Raw genomic sequence first — 23,077 nt, 5'->3', positions numbered from 1 at the left:
ATTTGCATTGTGCGGAGCCTTAGGTGTTGACTGTGTTGGAGAAAAAAAGAACAGTTTTCACTGGCAAACAAAACTCCAGCGAAAAGCCGACACTAAGCACTTTGTTTCTCCTGCTCTTCACTCGGCGTTTCATTATATTATCTTTTCCTGCAAGTGGATAATAAGAAAAAGCAGGAGCAGATGAAAAATGACATTTCACACCAAAGAGGCTTTGATTTTTCTCAGACCGCTGTGCTAAAGATTATTTTGGTTCAATTCCAGAGCCGGAGCGTTATTGGCACAGTCATTATGTTTTAGAACTTTTTTTTAAATGTATTTAATGAAGCTAATGTTGGCAGTTTTCCAATGTTTTTTGCGCAGTGCGTTTCTTTTAAGCTCCGGCGTGATGTTTGGGAACATGCGCTGCTGCTGCCTCAACGCCGTGATCACAGCATCGGGATGTGGGATGTAACACATTCATTTAGAAGTCAAAGGTGGCCCCGCTTACAGCTGCACTTCTCAACCTGGCTGCTTTGAATCCACCAAAATCAAAGCAGCAGCCAGCACTTTGGTGCTATAGAACGAATTAATTTTTCTCCGAGCAAGCTACTTTTTATTTCAAGCAAAAAAAAAACTGACTGTGGTTTATTTAAGCGCCGAGAGGTGGGTCACACAATTAGAAAAACATGAATTTTCGAAGAAATCTATAACCTGCGGTGCTTTTTTAACTGAGCCCCGGGTTATAACACTCAATTAATCATGATCCAACACCTGAAGATTAGTTTAAAAATCACAATATGAAATATTAAATCTCATGTTTGCTGAACAGTCTGCACCGGATCCACATACAGAAAGGAGACTGGATGGAGTGTTGTTATGTCGCTGATCGACCTTCTTTTATTATTTCTATTCTTGCATCAGCACGAGTCTCATTTCCTGACTGCATCCAGAGCGTCGAGCTTTATTTGCATTTGGTGAACAGCAGGCAGAGAGGATGTGACTCCAGTGACCATGACATTGCCTCTCAGCAGACTGGCATAGGAGCGAGTTGGGAGACTATCCTTAAAATAGGTTCAAGCCCCTGTGACGGCGGAGCATGCAAGCTGCTGAAGTGCCCTTAAGCAAGACTCCGCATCGGCTCCGGGCGTCCTGTTCCGCAGCTGCAACAACACCCTGACCTCTGTGTGGGAGGGGGGGGGGGAGGGAGTGTCTCATTCAAGAATCTGTAGCTTCAACCCGCGACACCTTTTAAACTTTTATAACTCGAGTGAAAATACGACCACATATAAAGATGTCTGACTGAGCTGAATTCATGGGAAATCATTTTTTTCCTCAGATGACAAAGGTTTTCTGCAAAAAAAATGTGGAAATTGCGCAGGACTGTTGCAATGATTAGGCTAAGTGCTAATCAATGTCAGCCGTGATTACCCGATGTCGAAATGCCTGTTGCTTTGCGGCTTGATGAACTGTTTTCCTCCCTCTCCCCACATCCATCACATTTTATTTCATCTGTTGAGCTTGGGAGGACATAAAAACAACCCCAAAAAAACTGGGCTGCTCCTCCACCAGAGGGAGAGGATGGTCCCTGGGGGGGGGGGGGGGGGGGGGGGGGGGGGGGGGGGGGGGGGGGGGGGGGGGGGGGGGGGGGGGGGGGGGGGGGGGGGGGGGGGGGGGGGTTTGCAAACATTATCATCCATTTCAACGTTCAATTAACTGTCAGCTTTCTCAGAAATAAATGAAAAGGACGCGAAAACGTAGAAGAGTACGTCGATGAAGTCAGGGGACAAATGGCCTCGTGCATTTGAAAGCGTGAAATATGAAAATGGACACACAGAATGCAAACCGGTCAAAAGACGGATTTAGCTAACTTCCGACGAGAGGCTCACAAAATATGCATAATATTTATATCTTGCCTCTCTTGACGAGCGATAAGGATAATGAGCTTTTCTTCTTTCTCTGCCCGGATTCAAGGAAATCACATTCTCTGTGTTACAGATGTAAGTCTCATTATCTGACCTGAGTTTCCTCACTTCAATTCCCACAGTCTTTGCTCACTAAGCGCATCAAACTGATTAAAGAACTTCTTCTGGGAGACTAAGCCCGTTTTATGCGCGGGTCCTGTGTTATCACACCGCGAGCACAGCCCTGTGCTCGGGCGGCCAAACAGATAGTGGAGCCTCTGCATCCCAAAGCTGGCTTTTACCGAGACGCCGGCTCATCACCTTCCTCAGTGCAGACACATGTACACACACACAGACACACACACACACAAACACAGAGACACACACACACACAAACACAGAGACAGTGTGTACCAATGCAAACAGTCATCTTTTAGCCAAACAAATGTATGTCAGAATGTTTGGTTTGCTCGTATTGATTATTGAAGATATTTGAACAATATGTGAGGAGATAATTCATTTTTCTTCAATTGATTGATGGAAAATAATTGTCAATAAAGGAATTATTACATTACATTACATTACATTTAGCTGACGCTTTTATCCAAAGCGACTTACTATAAGTGCATTCAACCATGAGGGTACAAACCCAGAACAACAAGAATAGAGAAAGTACAATTTCTTCAAAAAAGCAAAACTACAAAGTGCTATAAGTAAGTGCCATTTTAAGTGCTACTAAATTGCTAGTTTTAAAAATGTTATTCAAGGTATAGTCGGAAGAGGTGTGTTTTTAGTTTGCGGCGGAAGATGTGTAAACTTTCTGCTGTCCGGATGTCCATGGGGAGCTCATTCCACCGTTTAGGAGCCAGGACAGCAAACAGTCGTGATTTTGTGTTTAGCTCGCAGTGAGGGAGCAACAAGCCGATTGGCCGAAGCAGAGCGGAGTGAACGGGCCGGGGTGTAACGTTTGACCATGTCCTGGATGTAGACTGGACCCGATCCGTTCGCAGCACGGTACGCAAGTACTAGTGTTTTGAAACGGATGCGGGCAGCCACCGGTAACCAGTGAAGGGAGCGGAGGAGCAGAGTAGTGTGAGTGAATTTAGGTTAAAGACCAGTCGAGCTGCTGCATTCTGAATGAGCTGCAGAGGTCGGATGGCACTAGCAATAGAATTATCAAAACAAAATGCAAATAATCATTAATCACGCTCCTCAAAACATAGAGTTCCTGCTTCTATCATTTAAATATAGCTTTTTAATGATGATTTTTTTATTTTGTGGATCACTGGTCAGATAAAAGATGATTTTATTTGAAGCCTCACCTCAGGCACTCAGACCATTCCCCACTGTTTTATGGAAATTTCATAATCCACATGTTAATTAAGAATTAACTAATCACCAGTTGCATGATTAAGAGCCAGAAACGTTTGCCTCCATGTCCAATTTAAAGGATATCGATACTTTTGTAGTACGACTCCTATGAAATGACTGACAAACCTCATATAATCCATACTTTATAATCCATAACTTTTACAAGTTGTATGTCTGTGATGTCTTTTCTTCAGTTTAGGAAAGATGTGGATAGATTCGTCCACAGGACACTGACCATGTTCGTTTCCCCTTTGAAACCATGACCGTTGTTTTGGTACACCTTCCCCTCTAGGGGGAGCTATTTCAGGGGATGCTCTTGGGGGTTGAGGGTGAAGATGAGCGACTTCTGTGGTCGTGCTGGTCCCATGCATTTCAGATGTTTGTATTTAAGATTGGTATATTTTTTCAATTCTCTGGTTCAAAAATGTTCAAACATACAATGAAGTTTCACTTGTATAATACATATAAGGATTCATGTGATTATGCAAACAGTGTTTTTTAAAGGGACACTGATCCAGGAGCAGTGGGATGTTTGGATGGGTTTGAGTCGGTGTCATGGCGTCTTCATGAGGACAGTGAAAAACACTGTCAGGTCGGGTATTCGTCAAAGAGGAGCCTCAGACCGTCAGCATCTTTCAGCCGAGTGCGACCGGCCATTTGGCTTCATTTCCATGGCAACATGACATCTATAATATATACCAGGAATTGTTTAGTTGAGGCGGCTTGGCTTTGGCTCGTTGCATACAGCGTTTTTTTCAGCCACATGACTATCACTCGGGTTGAAGAGCTGCAGAGACTGAGTTTCAGACACTTTGATTTAAAAACCTGTTTTGTTTGGCGAGTTTCAAAAAAGCTCTGAGACTCCAGTGTTTTTCAAAAGTGACATTTACTTTTATTTAGTGAATCACATGAGATCTGTTCCCATCCATATCATTGTGTTTTAAAATGACAGCAAACTTGTCCCCCGAGCATTGGGACAATATGTCCACTTCACCAGTTCTCTGTGTCAACAACTAAATAATGTAGTTTCCCTTTATCATCCTAAATACGACTCAATGCACATTTATCTTTAACAACACACGGTTTTTGTTTGTTGGTTTGGAAGCTGCTGGTTCAAGAGCTTTTAGCGATAAGGACCAGTGCCGGTGTTGATGCTGTAAACAAATAAAACACAATATCCACAGTGGAATTTACAAGTTATGTCCTTCCTCCTGCATGCTTCAGCCCTTTGCCTGAATATATCGGACATTGTCTTTTTGTTGTGACAATCTCCCGCTGTTTTCTTTATGTGAAAAACAATGTTGAAATATTCCAGAGATTTTTTCCGTCTGAAAGAAGTGTATGAAATACGTTGGGTCCTGATTGTGTCGTGGCCTTGGTGGAGGTTTGTGCCTGCAGTGATCAGAAGGTTGACTCACCAGAGCGTGTGTGTCTCATCCCTCTCTAATGGGGCTTTGTAGCTTATAGACGCTCATCCCTGCATGTGTGTGTACGTTGGAATCTGCTCCGACATACTCTCTTTAACAAGATGCCCAACAAGCCTATTATCTCCTGGCTGACTGGGAGGAGCCCTGGTGATACGCCACCAGTCGAGGGGTGGATCTGGTTCAGCTGGAACCAAGTGGGATGATTTACTATGACTATTCTGCTTTATAATAACATGGTGCCTGTCCTGCTGTGACCGGATGAGTCACGCTGACAACGCTTTGTTGATGGTCTGTTCAGACGTGCAGGCTTGAACCTGCAGCAGCTTGGAGCAGCGTATCTGGATCGGCTGCCAGATATTGTCAGGCTCAGGGCTGAAGAGCACCAGCGTCCCGATCGTCACCATCTTGTTGCCTCCTCCTGAGGTTGGGAAGCCCTGGGGGGGGAACATGCTTCACATCTTCTATCCAAGCATATCGGGCACACACAGTTTGATCTGCAAGGAAAAACCCATCGCTCTGCTGGTCCCAATCCAAACCTGTAGAGCCCTTATGGTGGGCTTCACTCGTCACCGCAGAACCGAGGTTACACTTTGTAACCATCAGCAAAAATATATATTTGAAGGGAATTTTTGAAGAGTTTTCCCAACGGGCCCTCAGCCGCCATCATGTCCCAGAAGTGGCCCTTGAACTAAACTTTTTTTTTGGAGGGGGGAATATGACAGATACAGGATGCTGTGGGTCAAAACCCACTTCTTCCCATTGTGTTACTCGGTAGATTGTTTTTCGGTTGGATCAGCAAATTTTCAACATGCTGAGGAAAACAGGTTGTAATCAATTTCATCATCCTGACGTCTTATCAGCTCTCGCAGATCCTTCTTCGTACTTTATTTATTTCTTCCTGCTATCTCCGTATTCTCAAATGCTGCCACCTCGGCCGAAAACCCCCCGAACAAACGACTTCGTAAGACGCTGTTACCGGGAGGTGACAGCTGATAACCCTCTGGCACGCTCGGGGGGTTATTATTAAAACTCCCGCAGACAAAAAGGCAACGGAGACAGACAGAAACTAAAACATGTGACCAACATGACACGGCGGGAGCACGTCTGCCTGTGTGGATTTTTCTTAAACCGTGGCTGTTGGCTGGGTTTATTTTCTGTTGAGATGACTTATATTCCTGCAGCTCGCTTGATCTCTTTGAATCAGATTGCACCTTATCAGAAGAAACAGGCTGCGACGAGCTATCTTAAGATACTGCAGATGGCTGAGCTCTCCATCCACGTGTTGTTCCGATAGGCACATTAGCCGCGTCGTTATTGCTGGCCCAGTAACACTGCCGCCTCTTTGAGGTAGCCCCCCTGTTGTCAGACTCACTAAATATCTAATTGAAAACCAGATGTTTCCTCCTCACAAGTGTGAAAGAGGATTGATCGTGAGCGGATTCCGTGCCCCCACTGCGATAAGATGGAAATAAACAAGATGCACAGGACTACTCCAGATTAAAAACCAGCTTCTCCATCTTTCTGTCAAAAAGAACGTTTTTCTCTGATCTTTTTTTACAAAACAAAGAATCTCAGCCCTTTAAGTGTGTTACATCGTTCAGTTTATCTGCGCTTTTCACCACGGACGATAAACGATAATCTAATGAATTCCATGACTTATTTTTTCCGACCCTCAATGGAGCTGGCTGCCGCCTGCAGCTGGAATTTATTCACACAGATAGAGTAATTTCGCACCTCCAGAATGGTCCCTGTGATGAGCCCCGTGCCACTGCCCACCCATTTGCTGATAGCCCACCGGTCACTCACCAACTCTCTCATTTTCTCTCTGCGGGCCTTTGAAGCCCGAGACTGAAATTAAAGATCTCCAGATATAATCCTCTGCTCCCAGCTCTTGGGTTCTTCTTTCTCCATCTTGCTCAGCAGTTTAAACTCACTGCACAGTAATATGTCTTTTTTCTGCCGTACGACCGTTTCTTTTATTGTACATTACACATGGAGAGGAATGATATTTTGTCATTTTATTTTTTATTCCTGAATCGGTTCAGTCTTTCGTCTGACGTTATATAAAGTTAACATTTGTCGGCGCAACTATATCCTTACAATTTCAATTTAGTTCCATCTAGTCTCATCTAATAAACGCTCTAGTTTCCTGGATCTGCCCAATTACTTGGATCATTTTCCAAAATCGAATTGGTTCTTCATTGCTCTGCCCCATGTCCCACCCCTCGACAAAACGTCCTGGAAATGGTGGTTTAATGATGGAGAATCTGAAAACAGGGATGTGCTGCTTTTCAATGGAAAAACGATATGTTTTTTATATATAGGAAAACTCAGTTCTTACTTTAGTTCAAATCTTCTCATGTGCAGAGTTTGCCACCGCTAACTACAGATAATAATCCCACTCGAATGACGGAATAAAATACATCTCCTGTCTGCCGGTGCATTTCCTGAGAGCTATTGATTGAATCTGGGGGCACATCTGATGGTTATGATAATTATTAATATTGATGGCAGTGCAGAACATTGCATTAAAATGTGCGAGAACACGAGCAGAGGAATTACCGTCTGTCTGCTGCCGCGCTGTTAAAAGCATAAACGTATTTATGGAGTGCGGACATAGTCTGTCTTTGCTTATTATGTGTTGACAGTTTCCTTTAAAACATCAAATCACGTCTTCCGCTTTTATTCTACACAGACGGGAGGAGCACGACAATCTACTTTCTACTTTTATAATGTTATTGTTGTAAAACTGAGACGTATAAAGTCTTTAAAGATAAAGATTATACTTTGTTTTGATGTCATGCAGCTATAGGAGATGAGTGGCACTTATCCTCTTTGCATGGGCACAGTAAAGTTTCTTCATAAAACTGCTATGAAAAATCCAACCATACACAATAAGAATAAAACTTTATAAAAGATGCTCAAAGTTTGCAAATGTAAAATTTATAAAATTGTAAGTTATATGGTAGTTCAGGTCAGTTTCTGGCCACACCCACCACCTCAGATGGGTGTGGTAGGGGGCGTGGTTTGTTGCATTTGTAAACACACTGGTACACAAATATAATGCATTCAGGAGCAGTATGTTTTTATCAACTTGTTACAAACTTTTATCCAACTTCATGTCGTCAGATTTAACTTTAATTCACCTTCATCACACAAACACACTTTGAAAATCTGTGGCGTCTGCTACATGTTGAACATTAATTTTCTGAGCCTGATTTTAAACTTTATTCCTCATCCACTGCTCTGATGTGGAACTGCCAGCTTATGTAAATGTTTTTCTTTGCAGAACCCAGACTGGCTTTTTGTGTCACCGCCTCCTGATAAATTTATGCTAATAAGCCACTGGTAAATAAATCATGAAATATAAATAGAAGTTAATAGGCACCAACAGAAAGCATGTGTCTCTCCGCAAACACTTTTAATGATGTATTCCTTTGAAATAAAGAAATGAAATCACCCGCCCGAGGCAATAGTCTGGAATCGCCCCGATGCAGTCAGCATTTCAAAAAGTCCAATCTGGGGTTTTTTGTACATTTCATTCATTTACATAGTCCAAGGAAAACATGTCCTATAAATCCATTTCTTTTTCCGTCTCCCAAATTTCATTTGCTTGTCAGTTCATCAAGTCCGTCTGAATGTATGCGTGTGTGATTATTTGCAGTCTAACGCACAGAGATGACAATCTATCACAAATATAGCTGTGCAAAAAAAAAAAGTCTCATTGCAATAACAAGCATTTGCTGTTTACAAACAGCACATCGGGGACGCAGTGTTCTGGAAACATGCACTCAACTCAAGGGGGTTGGGTTTAATGATCACATCGCAGGTAACACAGCAGATGATAGACAATATAATTACACAAACAAGTAATTTGGTTAAGTTAATGCTGAATCATCAAGCATCCCGAGTGGCAGATTGAGACTCTGGTAGAAAGATGGCGGCGGAGCAGCTGTGGCACCTTCAGGTGTCCTCCTCAGAGTGTGGCAGAAGGAGATATTTATTTTTTCTCCATTTATTACTTTGTAAAATTGCTGATGTAGTCTCTGTATCTACAAGTTTTTTTGCCTCACCACTTTTTCGACCTTGTAGACATCAACTTTTTGCTCGAGTGTGTGTGTGTAGCTGGTTTCAAATTGTCCTTAAATATTCCTGAGGTATCCTGAACCCGAGGTAATAGTAGGTAATAGTCTATTATTAACAAAGATTCTTCCAAAACCACCAAGGTTGTTTCCCAGCGCGGTAAATCCTTGTTGTATGGGACCGGGATGGATACCATTTATACGAGGGACTTTATCAGACAGGACAGACCCAGAACATTTTCTGCACATCTCTGAAGCACGTGTGCTAAATCGTGGCTTTGAACGCTGCCACAAAAGCTGCATTCAATTTGTCCTCCATTCAGCAATCAATTCAGCAAAGTGGGTATTCTTCGGAAATCTAAAAAATTGAAAAGCTCTGGCGATGAAAAGGTTGTCCTACCCAACCCGCAGATATCAGAATGAATAGTGGACCATTAGCAAATGATTTGATTTCAATTCACTTCATGCAAATTGTAAATAGAAGGATGCCACAACACCGGCTGGCTCACACGGAAATGAACAACAGGAGCCTGCCGTCCACAGCTTTAGTACAGTTATGCTAAACCGCATCTATTTTTAGCACTGATGAGTGAAATCAAGGTGGCTCATTGCCAGCACGTAGGTATTATGAACCCCTGAGTGATTTAGGGACGGCTGATAGCAACGTGGGACTGATAATATATTTTTCATGTGCGGGGAAGTCGGGTCTCTTCCGTACGAGAGCAGAAACATCCAGGTTTTAACAAGGCAGCCACTCAAAGAGGAGACAGCAGATCTAGGCTACGGGAGGTTGAAGTGGCTTGAAAATGAGCCCGCTGATAGATTGTTAAAACCATGTAACTTAGAAAGTGCTACCATGCATGTGATCCATCTCATTATCCACAGAGCAGAGATTCTATCCTGCTGCCGCTGCAAAAGGGCCTCCGTGCTGAGACGTTCACTGGCAGGAAAAAGTGAGCGAGCCCTTTGGAATTATCTCCATTTGGGTTTAAATGTGTCTTGGAAGAATGGCCCCGTCTTCATCTAGGTTAGAGGGTTTGGGTTTGAGTTTGAATCAATCCATTTAAAGATAAATCCTTGTTTGCGTCCAATACGTCATTCAAACATCCAGAGTGTAGGTTTGGAATCCAGAGGCTGATGACATCAACAAATGCAAAGTGGAGTCAGGAGTTGGCAAACGGCGGCGTCCAGTCAGCGAAACAAGATTAGAGAAATGGGTTGGAGCGACTTTGACTTTGAAATGTGCAATGTTCCTCACAGGAAAGGAGCTTTTAGAAATTTCACAATCCATTTCCAAGAGCGTTTTTTTTGGGACATTTTCACCATTTTCCCAGGAAATGCTGCACGGGTCTTGATGAAAAAAAATATCAGGCGTATTTAGGGGACTGATATCTATGAGTGTGTGATATGGTGCGGCTTGATGCGATTTAAGGGAACTGTTGGGCCTTGGCGGAGGTACACGCTTGACTGAGTGCCATTCTACTTTAGCTCTGTGAGGATAAATGAGCCTTTAACTGGACGCTCGTGTATAGAGGGAACAGTCAAAGTTACATACAGATACAGACGAGGCCTTCTGTCTGTTCATTTGGTCTGTATTCGTGCACGTCCTCTAAAAGGACACAGGAGAAACTGACTAAATGAAGCAGTACCACCAGAAATCGTGAGGGGGAAGAAGTGCAGCTAACATTATCACAACCTCCTCCATCGTCGCAGTATTTACTAGTTGCCAGAAACCCTCGGCTCTGCACTGCCCTCTAGAGGAGGCATTGCTTAAAAACCATTCCAACGTAAAGGGACGCGTACGGGCAGTGATGGCTGCATCGTTTGAAAGTGAGGTGTCTCTTTTCATATGTAACAGCAGCATGAATGAGCCTTTCGACAACTCCACAGTCACAACACAGAATGAATCACTGGATAATGTCTCTGTTGCTGAGTAATCCATGTAGGGACCCCGCAGAGGAGGCTGCTGCGCTCCAAAACAAACATCACTGGGGCCCCGACGTCTGCCAAAGAGCCCCCTCGACACCCCCCAACACTACTGGGGAAATGTTTTGTGGACTGACGAAACTAAAGTTGAATTGTTTGGCGATATTACGCAGCGCTGCGTGTGGTGTAGGAAGGTCACCGCATACCGACATGGAAACATCTTCCCAGAGGGGAGGGAGGGTGGAGGGAGCATCGTGATTTAGGGCTTTTGCTGCTTCTGGACCTGGACAGCTCGACACCGTCACTGAGGGTCAGTAGGTGAGGTGGGTGGGATATGCAACAGGGTAATGACCCTAAATATTCGAATAAATCTTCTACAAAGAGTTAAATGATTTCAAACAAAGAAGATCCTCAGTTTTGAGCTGAGCTGAGGAAGACGTTCCTCCTGAGCCGCTTGTTCGACGCAATCGCTGCCAAAGGAGGTTTTTGAACAGTTACTAAGTCCAAGGATTCACTTATTTTTCCACCAGCTTTGTGAATGTTAATCGAATGTATTCAATAGAGACACAAACGTCTATAAAAACACTTTTTCTACGCAGTTTCAATTTGACCCAAGGACTTCAAAAGTCCGAGGTGAACTGATACAGTTTTTCAATAGGGAGATGTTAGTGAATTTGTACTTGAGAAAAGGGACTTAAGGACAAACTCTGGTTAAATTCACCTTTATAGGTATAGATACTAGAAGGATACTCACCATGCAATTATACATTTGCTCATTCAATTGACAAATTATGCATTAATGTCCGATATATTTTGCGCGTGTGGTCGTACGTTAAGATTTATTGTCGTTGAGCCTTTTCCGTCCGCTCAGCACTCTGCCACACTGGCTCTTTCTGTGTTTACTAACCCATAAGCTAGTGCTAATGCTCACTCATTAGTGGCAGCAGGTTAGCAGACAGAGGTCACTTGTATCCGTACAGATGCCAATGCAGTTGCCTGTGAGGCGCTATTCATTCCTCTATCAGCTACACATCCCCGTCTACTAGGGGGAGCGGCAGGATGTGACTTTTAGCTACTTTATTACAGATTGATTTTTCCTCTTTAAGTTGGGACCAGTGGCATTTTCCTAAACGCTCCCCAGAGGGAGGAATTATCCAAAGTCTTTCTTGCACATATACACAGTTTGCTGCACACGTCCCCCCCCCCCACATGCACAAAGTACATCGTCTTTCTTTGTCTCGTAACTGCAACACATCACGGCTCATAAATAAAAGGCTGAATACCTGTCTGTGTATATCCACGCGGTTTGAGACGCTGTAGGCCACAGTGCGTCGTCTGTATTTCTCCGGTTAGCCATCAGTTCTTGTGTTTTCAGCTCGGGTTTTTTAAAATGAAACCAAAACAGCCCTGAACTACAGGAGCATGTAGCATTTGGCTTGACAAGGAAAAATCACCTGGTTTTCTCGCAGTAACAAGGTCTTTTGTTATGATTAGGAGATATTTTCTTTATTATTACAAAATCTGCTTCCATTCTGATGACAAATGACCTGGTAATATCACGTTGTTTTTTTTTCATTAGCATTTATTTTGAACCCTGTCGTACAACACAAAACACATCACTGCAAATATTTCTACCTCGGCTTTAACGGCGTCGCTTGTTCTACTAAATCACTAATAATTCTGGATATAATGGATTTGTTAAAGACCTAAACACAGTAATAAGCTTTCGGCTAAAGTTTGCATTGATTTATGATCCCAGATCAATCTAGTAAAGTTTTCTTAAGGGATTAGAGAGAGAAATGGCAGCCCGGTGAATGTGTATATGAAATATTTCTACCTTATTGAAGGATTTTATGCTTGAATTATACTAAACTATCAAAGCTTAAAAGTGGGATACTGCAGACGCCTTGTGATGATGTTAAATATAATGATTTTTCCCTCTCTAGTATAATTTTATGTCTCAAATCAGGAGTTAAAATTGGAGCGGCTCGCCGGCACACAGCTCTGTTAAAGGTTAAATTTACTTCGGTCCATTTCACTTTATTACAAAACTATTTATTCTGTGTGGGACAGTCAAATGGAAGTCATTAAATATGCAATCAACATTAAACGTAATGTATATAATGTATTGTACATTTCACATGACAGCTAGTGGAATACAGATTGTCCCATTGAGGTGCAGAATGTGGCCAGAGGTCAAATGCATATGTATATTTAAAATAATTTACCAATGTCCGTCGTTAGAAATCTCATAAACCTTATTTAATTCTTTATCTCAGGCCACAGAGGTAGTTTCCTTTCAATTTGTTCACTTCTGAGCTACTGAAGCAACTACTCTCTCTTTCCTTTTTCTTTTTCTGCCTGATCCTTTCCCAGGGCGCCACTGAGAGTTAAAATCTTTAAGACGTCCTCTTTTCCTCTTCCAGTGATTTTCGGAGCCCACGCTGGCAGCACCAGAGAGCCGGGTTCTGGGGCTTTGATTGGTGTTTGAAGAAAAAAGATAATACACTGTCAGTAAACACTGTTAAAGGTTGATAACAACTTTAGCCGTCACATACAGTGCAGAGCTGGCCTCTCTCCTCTCTGCTGTGTCAGAGTGTGTGTGTGTGTGAAGATTATGGTATGTCCAGGATGAATTATGCTTACAGCCTCGAGATTACAGTACTTATGTCAACAAATTATCTACAGTGCACCTGTGTCCCACATCTATCACCTGTTTGGGCGTCTGCAGCCATCTCTGTGGAGAACGTAGGATTGAACACATTACCGACATAAGTCTGTCCTGGTAAAACAATTAAAATCCACTGTATCAAGTCATTAAGTTAAATGGTCAGTAATTTGTTCGGTGCAGTGTAATTGCACTGTATTAAACGCTGAGGGGGAATCAGTTAACAGCAGCCGTGCACTGGGTGTCTGTTGTTTCCAGATGTTGTGATGTCTGCTTCCTGCCTGCAGATCGGCTTTTTCCAAAACATGCATCACAAACGAAGGATTTTCACATGTGAAGGGATCAACATTACATCACATTTAAATTCAACACTGCAGATGTGTCTTTGTTCGGAGCGACTGCGAGAAATTCTGGAGATCGTCTCTCTATAGGGAAACAGAGTTCTGCATCCGAGTGTTTTCCAGGCCAGCGAAACAAACAGTTTAGGGATCAAAAGAGCCGTGTGCTCTCCAGGGTGGCAGACTTGGGTCGGCCCCAGTGCCGATTTCATGCTATTCTGGACGGCAACAAAAAACTAAAAACCTGGATTCTATTTCGCTCATCAGCACTTTGGCAGAGTTCTCACCATCGCAAGTTTGTGACGGCCTCCATTAGGGCCATCGATACGACAGATATTGTGTCGTATAAATCAGTGTTTGCATCACTAACTGAGGGGATGACAGAGCTCGGGCCTGGAGCAGATTAGTGCCACAGCCGGAGCCAGAATTATTGATAAATGGCACGACGTGAGCGAATTGGGTTTGTTTCTGCTGCGGCTTTTAGAGTCGAGCCCTGTAAATGTAACAGATGAAGGACTTTCTGATTAATATTATGCATTTAAGGCCTCTCCAAATATTCATTATGCAGGACACTTCCTAAATCTCCCACCGGCGGCTCAAGCGTCGCCTTGAGCTCTGGCACAAGCTGTAGTTCAGGACGAGCGTATCAAATTTCATCAGCTCGCCTGTAAATCAATCACAGCCTCGGCCGCTCGATGAAGGGGGCAATGGAGTTAATGCAGCGAAGGCAAGGGGGCAAATCCACAGATTTTTAGCCATTATCTGCCACGGGAAGTTTGGCCCGAGCATCGACTTCTTCTTCTTCGTGGACAGTGCAACCATCCCTGACTGATGAACCCTTGCCAGTGCAGTTACTAGTTAAGTGACTTGCCAAAGGGCACATTTAAGGTAGTTGCTTTTGGAAAAGGGGGTGAGGAGGAGGAGGGGGGGGGTTTATGTTCCCTTTCTCCAATCGAAATTTTTTCCGGGTTTATCAGATTTGGACAACCCACTCATCTCTAATTTCCTCCGGGCTGCTGCTGCTCTGACCTTTTGGAAGGTTTATGAAGTAAAGAGTTTATCTTCCCGCTGGTAAAATGTGGTATAAAATTGACACAGTTGATCCATACTGTATATTTTATTCATAACCCTGAAAACGCTCTATCTCGCGTGATACCCGTGAATTTCCCCCTTTTCCTCGTGCGCCTTGTCGGTAAACAGCAGCACCATTTCAGCTGCAGACTACAAACTACATTCAGCTGACATTATTCCATTCCGCTAAAACCATTACTCTGGCGTAAGCATGCAGAATTTCAAGCAGTGGCCCATTTAGGTTCGTCTCTGCAGCTTCGTACTCGACAAAACAAAATGTCAAGTCTGGGGTTTATCTGCGTGTTTCAAGGACAAACGCACTCGTGTGTGTTTATTGCATTTAACAGGATTGTGGGCATGTTTATTAACCGTGCACCATTCACTTGGAGAGGAAAGTGTACGTTGCACGAGGTTTTTCCATTTGTGTGATTTATGTTGCATCGCCCCGAACACTACACTGACCCTAATAACCAATTGGCCCGGTGCTCTTTTTGCCTGGCCAGGTAATTTCTCTTGCTGTTCAGATGATGCAGATAATTCTGTGCTGCTGAGGGTAAATCGTGATCTTATTTTGGGGGGACCAACGGAAAAAAAACGACAAAGTCCGAACAAGCCGGTCGACTGCAGGATGAGCCAGGTGTGACTATCTGAAGAACTGCCGTCCACAAGAGGGAACTGTTATCACACCCATCCTCCCATTCATCTACAGGCAGCACCATCACATGCCTGATCCTGTTAGGCTGCTTCTTAGAGAAAAGGGTGAGCTCGCGGAGGAGTGAGGAGGAAGGACAGAAAGTGAAATGAGGGGGAGGGGGCAGTGTACTATTGTCGGCGCTTGCAGATGGCTTATAAACAGGTTCTGCTCCCGTCCACTCAAAATGACACTGAATGTAGGAAATTCAAATTGTTGAGCAACATTTACTTTTAAAACCATCGCCAGGACGATTCCTCCAGTGTCACCTCCCATGTTTTCAAACTACAAAACATGACTTCACTGTGAGAACATGTGAGGATGACTGTTTGGATCATATCTTGGCTTTTCACCGCCCCGCCCTGATTTATTTGTTTTAGACTTGTGGTTCACATGGGGTCTGGCGTGCAGCAGGGGTCATTCAGAGGATCCCTGATGACACATGGAAAACATTAGACATTTCCCACTTATTTAACCAATTAGAGGTGAATGATGTAAAAGCCTAAAATGATGAATGGTGTGCGTTGTTTATGGGTCTCGCTGCTCATGACTGTCACAGGGACTATGTTAACCCAAAGCAATATTCTGATACCAACCCAATTAGTCTCAATAAGACACGGCCATGTAAACAGCATTATCTGGTTACCTGGATAAGGTCAAATTCGGAATAAGCAATAATCTGACGAAGACATGTTGAGTAAAGATGCGTAGATCAGCTCCAAAGCGTCCTAACCGACATACGCTCGACTCATCCACCATCACCCGCCCGAAGGAATCATTTCCTCCAATTTAGAGAACCGCAAAAATTAACAGGCTAGCATCCACTGTGGTTTAGGTGACTCAGCCTCAGTGATGGAGCCGTGGGAACGAGCAGCTTTGTTTCTCCCAAAAAGAAAGCAGATTGTCCAATCGGCCTATTTCACCTCCCCCCCCCCCCCCCCCCCTGCACACACACACACACACACCCATCCGCTATTAAACAGGTATGTTAATTTCCACGACCCTACACACACATGTCCTAACTTGTATGTGGAGTATTTTACATATAGTCTATAATCATTCTGCAACATCGACATATGACACATTAGCTTCACGGGTGTAAACAAAATGGAAAAATAAAAACGAAATAAGTGCAACGTGTAGCCTCGTACATTAAACTATTTCAAGTTAGGCTTTTTAAAACTGGCGAAGTAACGTTGCACGTATGATGCAGTGGACGTGATGACGTAATATGAAAACAGGAAATATTAATGGGATATTCTATTAGAAACTCAAGTAAACACCAGTATCACAATGATTTCTTATCCTAAATAAGGTCATTGATATAGGTGTCCATTTAAATTGATCAATGGAAATTAATGGAATTAATTCATCTGATTAATTTAAATTCATTTTGAGCATCAAAGCTTGGGGAGTGAATGGTGAGTGTCCAGCACGTGGGGAGGGGGGGGGGGGGGGGGAGGCTACACTATTAATAGCAATAGTTGAGGTCACCACAGTGAAGGTGTATGATTCATTGCAGTAATGCACTAAAGCATTTGGCTGCACACACACACTCGTGTCTCTGTCCTCTTCCCACATCTATCCGCAGAATCTCACATTGATTTTCCCCCTTTTCTTTACGCACCGATGCATCACCTCCCTGCTCCGAACGCGGGGCCACGAGAAGTTGAGCAGTCACTTCCTGGTGGAGGGACCAGGCTGCTGCTGCTGTGTGCTTCTATCCCCGGCCATGCTTTTCAGTTTTTTTATTTTTTTTTATTTTGCAGGACAATCCAGGCTCCTCCCTTTGCACAACGTCACCCGATCCCGATCTCTCCCAAAGCGATAGTCGGCAGGCAGCAGCTCAGTGTGGAGGCAGAGCAGCGGAGCAGTGCGCAACGCGGGGTGAAGCCAACACTGTGCGGTCCATCCAAGAGGAAGAAGGAGACAGAAGAAGGTGATAATAAAAAGACCCGGGGGGACGCATCCCACCATTTATTTCCCTCCTTTGAGTTGCAGCAACTTCACCGGGCCTGGGGTGTCCAGCTGTGTCCGGCTGCAGCCTTTGGAAGAACCGGGGGGAACTTAAAGGGAACTACGGGAGGAGCGGTGCCAGGGGGAAGAAGAGAAACCGGCGACATTTCAACCCCCCCACACACACCCCGCCTGGAGGAACTCCCCAAGTGTTGGAAACTTCCCGGAGCGGCATCGATCGAGGACCTCCCGCCCACTTTTTTTTTTTACCCCTGCTCCACAGCTCTGGAAGAGGGGGGGAAAGAGAGAGAGAGAGAGAGAGAGAGTTGTGCAGCCCGCTGCGGTGGATGGAGCAACAAAGGCTGGATGGTTTAAACTAAGACGCAGAGACCCCAGCTCTTCCTCGTCGCCTCTGCACGGATCTCACTGCCTCGGACCACTTTTATTTTTTTTGGGAGGGGGGGCGTTACAAACTCTCCATCAGCAGCCGCAAGACGCAACAAAAATTTGATGCTTTGGCACCGTGACGCGCGCCAGAGATCCTCGAGTTTTGCGAAAGCTTGCTGCTGCTGCCGCCGCTGCTCACTGGGAGTGTAGTGGACTCGCTGGGAAGCCGAAGTGGGATTTGCAGAAGTTGCATGCTCGGTCTTTGTCGTCTGGAGTGAGCCCCTACATCCAACCCGAGAAGAACCCCGGACAGCTGAGGTGCCATGGCGATGTGTGCGGGGGTATGGATGCTCCTGCTGGCGCTGCGCATTCACGGTAAGCCGCAGAAATCATCTCAGACATGATCTACCTCATTTTATCATCACCCCCCCCCCCCCCTCTCACCCCCTGCTCCAGTATGTGTGTGTGTGTGTGTGTGCGTGTGCGTATATATGATATGTTGCACCACTGACTCGTGCACGAATGCGTGGATCGACGTGAATGCGCGAGAGGATATTTGAAAGTGTTTTTGGATCCAAGCCCCATGTCTGCAGAATACTTATTAATGGCTGCACAGATCGTGGAGTTGCGCGGGCTGCAGGCAGATGGCGATGTGTGCGAACCGTGGAGGTCTCCTTTAGTCCCCCCCCAACATCTCATGGTGATGACAACTGGGGCCAGTGGTGCTCTGCAATGGGAACCAGTGGCCTGTTGCTCTCGGGTTCTCCAGGCTCTTATTAAAATGTGGTTAATAATTAGTAAGTGAATTGCAGTTTTGACGAAAAAGCTCTTTGTAAATCGTGTGTTTTTATTGTGAATGGGAAGGAAAAGCTGTTTTTTTTTTTTCCAGGGTGACGCAGATTAGGATGAGATTTGTCTTCCATAGAATCGTCTATGTGTGTGTGTGTCTGTCTTTCTATTGCTATGAGGGACAATTCTGGTTCAGTACCATCATCCTGGGGACATTTTTAACTGGTCGTCATAAATTCAAAGGGCTGTTATCGGATTAATATTTGGTTTTAGGAGAAGAGTTAGGTTAAGGTTAAGGTTTAGTTGTGATGGTTAAGGGGCAAGGGAATGAATTATGTCAATGAGTGTCCTTACAAATATGGAGAGACAAGTGTGTGTGTGTGTGTGTGTGTGTGTGTGTGTGTGTGTGTGTGTGTGATGAAGTGAAGACAAATTCTAGGTTTAGGCTAAGGTTGGAATAAGTCTCCAGGAAATCAATGAAAGTCAATGTGAAGTCATGGAGACGTGTGTGTGTGTGTGTGTGTGTGTGTGTGTGTGTGTGTGTGTGTGTGTGTGTGTGTGTGTGTGTGTGTGTGTGTGTGTGGTCCAGGTATTACTCATGTTGTTGGGACCTGGAATCTGTTTACACGGCCACATTATGGGGACAAAAAGCAAATCCCCACAACGCAAATCATTAAATTATAAGGTGGAGACACATTTGAACGTGTGTGTATGTGAGAGAGAGAGAGAGAGAAAGAGATAGAGAGAGAGTGAGAGAGAGAGAGAGAAAGAGATAGAGAGAGAGTGAGGGAAACACAGTTGACTGATATCAGCAGCTACATTGATCGTCTTGACATTAAAGCTTCCCAGAGAGGAATCCACTCGTTTGAAAAACACACAATGAATAAACGTAATGGAATCTCATTGGACGGATCATGATTCTGACGACCTTCCCCGTTGGAAAACAAAACAAGCCAATAGCGAACGACGACGCGTTCACGCATGTGCGTGTTTGTGATCCATTATGCAGAGGGGGGCTTTTAAAGGCTTAGCCCGAAAGTTTACTGGTCTGTTTACATTTTTGGAACCTGCGATTTCTTGTCTGGCGCCCCCTTTTCAAAAAAACGAGGAATGGAAGGAAGGAGGGTCAAGTGTGGTCAAGAAATGTCAGATCGTGTTTAGAATGGACGGCAGAACGTCGGTGTTTTTAGTGATCCGCGGCTGCAGTGATCCCTTTTCTCGCCTAATGAGTCTTAAAAGTCTTTTCTGGTTGAATATCTTTCTTTCATCCGAGCTTGTTTTTTTCTTCTTCTCTTCACCTCCTTCCGGGCAGGAGAAGAACTAAAGATACTGACCTTGTTCGCAGCGAGGCTCCTTGTGGCGTCATGTGTTTAAAGACTTGATTGAATACTTTGATCAAAAGCCCCCTGTCTGATTTACATTGAGATGATCCCTTTGCTTGTGGAGAAGATCAGGATTAACTGGTTCCCTTGGGATTCGTGGTGGAAATCTTTTGATGCTGTTCAGTCAAGGGAGTGGAAAATGTCTCAAAAATTGCTCTTAAAGCGTCGTGGAAATGTCTTATTTGAGCAAAGAAGGAGGTGATTTCTGAGCCTAATTAGACTTCATACTACATTTTGCTCTTTATTTCTTATGTTATTGCCGCGGCGCATATTAAAATTTGAAAATACGACATAACTCATTCCCTCAGACGTTTTCATGAAGGGGAACGGCTTTGGATAAGTTGTATTCCAGCTTTTTTGTTGGGACCTTTTTTTTTTCTTTTGACATGCAAAAACAAGAATTCGGTCTTCCACCCTGAGGTTAAAGGGTGTAGCCATAAATGCCCCAGCGTCTTTGATGGTCTAATTGATATTCAACATGTCCCAGACTCTGCCCTCATTACCCAGGCACAAACAAGTGGGAATGGCCCTAACAAATGCAAGTAGCAGCAAACCGCGTTTCGCAGTTATCCATCAGGGAAAAACATTTGCGCCTGTCATGGTAATAACCATTTGTGGGAAACACGAGAGTGCCAAATTCATAAACGGGAAAATATTCCAAGCTGCTCGCCGAATAGATTATCAAATAAAAGGAACATTGAGAATAATGGATCTGTGAATAATAACAGCAGCTCTGTTCCCTCTCTCTTATATTATCACCCGGTCTCTGCAGGATTCCAGACTGATATTTAATTGAGTGTGAATTGGGTTTGCAACCAGGTGGTTGTTTATGGCTTGGCTCCGTCCTCGGGTCCTGTTGCTGTACAAGCCCTTATAGATATCACCCTCGGAGGCGGGATAAGGAGATTTTCCAGCTCTAATTCTCCATCTTAGTTGGATTAAACATTGGGGAAATAAATACTGAATGGTGGACAAGCATCAACTTTGAATGTGTTATTATTATTCTGGCTGGGAAACTGTGTAGCTGTGAATTACAGTGGCTGTAATAACTTGGCACCACGCGTGCTAAAGTAATTCTACAGGAGACCCCCCGTTGTGCAGCTCCGTCGGTCGCGTCATGCGGTCGCCGCTTTGAGTTTTCTGCTGTATTATCCCTGCACAGCTGCATTATTTCTGCGTGTCCCTGTCTGACTCTCGCGGGACGTCTCCTGAGAGATGTAAACAGCGGGCGATGTTTTCCTGTTTCCCTCTGATCGACAGGTTTATTGTCTCGACTCTTTAGGGTTAATTGCACGGCTCACTACCTGATTTCCGTGCGCAAGCTTGTCACCGAAGCGCGACACACATCAGCTCGTTTTGACTCACGACAAACGGTCACACGCTGCGCCGCTGCGGCGTGTTTTTGTTTTTCAGTTGAAGCACGTTGACGTCTGCCTTTGTGTGCGAAATGTCACCTGCTTCAGCTCCGCCGATTGATTGACTGAACAGTCGGGGGTAGTGGGGGTGCAGGGGGGGGGGGGGGGGGGGGGGGGGTATCAAGGACGACTGCATGTATGTTCATGAAGACTGTCAAAGTAGGTATTTGAAGTTGAGCAGTGAAAACATGCAGGAGAAATGAAGGAATACTGCCACTCCCACCCCCCCCCCCCATTGGAACATTATAATTAGTATTTCAACTTTGCTCATCTTCACTCTTCCTTTTGAAGGGAAACTGTAATTGCAGTGGCATTTTGTATTTCATCCTGGATGACAGTTGTGATATCGGAGAGAGAGAGAGCCACTGTGGGATTGTTGAGCGTTGATGGTTAGTGTGAATGCAAATTGCCCTGATCTCCATTCCCTGGGGGAGTCTCCCTTTGGTCCCCGCTGAGGTGATGGATGGGAGAGAGAGGGAGCGCGGGAGTCCTGGGAGACGAGCTTGAGGGGAGCTGACAGGAGATTAAGCTTCTCTTTTGCCATAGGAACTAATGGAGGCGCTCGGCCACTCAGACGTCGTCTCTTTGAGCATCTAGCTCATTGTGGTTCTGCTGTCGGGCTCTTTAGGAAAATCCCTCTGCAAACACCGCGTGAAATGTCTCTGCAAAGTTTCTGTTATTTTGTCTGCTTTACTGGAAATTAAGTAGCCCTTCGTTAATTTCCAGAGTTATTTAAATCTTTTCAATGGCAAACTGTTTAAAGGAGCTAACTTTCTGTCACAGTGGTCGATCCATTCTCGGTTTTCTTTGTAAGCTCCTGACGCACATTTCCAGACCCTGTGGTCTCTGCGTGGAGGCTGAATATCACAAAAATATATGAATAAAACAAGACGTTAAGCACTGAGCCTAAATAATGAAAAGGTTATGACAAACTGGAGTGTTCTCTGCGTGCGGAAGACTGCACCAATAGTATTAAAAAGTGAATGACTGTTGAATAAAGATCCCTTTTTCCGATTGTTTGGAGTTTTATATGCAGGATTGGGATTGAGTTAATGTTTCAGGGCCTCGAGTGAGAAGCTTACAGCTCCTCTGCATATCTCTGTGATGATGAAATAGTCTGGATCTGATCCCCTCGTCACTGAATGGAGCTATTTTCGGGAACAGGGAAGTTTAGTCGAATATCACAAGTGATGTTTGTCCCAGACAGCGGCTGTCTAAGGTTACCAGAGAGCTGGTTTCTGTCAGAACATGCAGCTCGGTATCATACGCAGTGTTTGCAGCGTGTTATTGTTTTCATGTACAGTATCTGTCAGATGTCCCCCTCCTGTTCCTTCGCCGCCTTCATTCCACACAGTCATCACGCTGGATCAGGATGGAAAACACGTTTATCACGTTCGCACTCGCTTATCACGCTGCAGCTGCGATGTTATGTTTCAGATCCTTGACGTTCTTCTGTTTCAGATCCTTGACGTTCTTCTCTGTTTCAGCCCAAGTAAGGAAAAAGGGGGGAAATCAATAAAGAGGAATCGGATCTCGCCCCGAGTTTTCCTGATGTGGCATTAATCTGTCGAGTCATTCTTTCTCTTTAGCCGATCCTTGTAAAGGGATTAAATGGTTAAATTCCTGCTCGGCTCTTGAGAATGAAAATGGCATCGACTGACTACACTTGTTCCATATTTTCCTTGGCGTTCGTC

General features: G+C 44.4%; 1 protein-coding gene across 1 annotated transcript in view; it reads left to right on the top strand.

Moving 5' to 3' along the window:
- Window positions 1-17,612: 17,612 nt before the first annotated feature.
- Window positions 17,613-23,077, top strand: part of nectin1b (nectin cell adhesion molecule 1b) — a 74,155-nt gene continuing 68,690 nt past the window's right edge. Inside the window, exon 1 of the mRNA XM_034603889.1 lies at window positions 17,613-18,172. Within this exon, the coding sequence (XP_034459780.1) occupies window positions 18,121-18,172 (52 nt within the window). The 5' untranslated portion in view covers window positions 17,613-18,120. The remainder of the gene's footprint in view (window positions 18,173-23,077) is intronic.

The sequence above is a fragment of the Hippoglossus hippoglossus genome, chromosome 13 (genome assembly GCF_009819705.1).
Source record: "Hippoglossus hippoglossus isolate fHipHip1 chromosome 13, fHipHip1.pri, whole genome shotgun sequence".
Taxonomy (NCBI): Eukaryota; Metazoa; Chordata; class Actinopteri; order Pleuronectiformes; family Pleuronectidae; genus Hippoglossus; species Hippoglossus hippoglossus.
The sequence above is the reverse complement of the archived record's forward strand: the minus strand, read 5'-3'. Positions and strand labels throughout refer to the sequence as shown.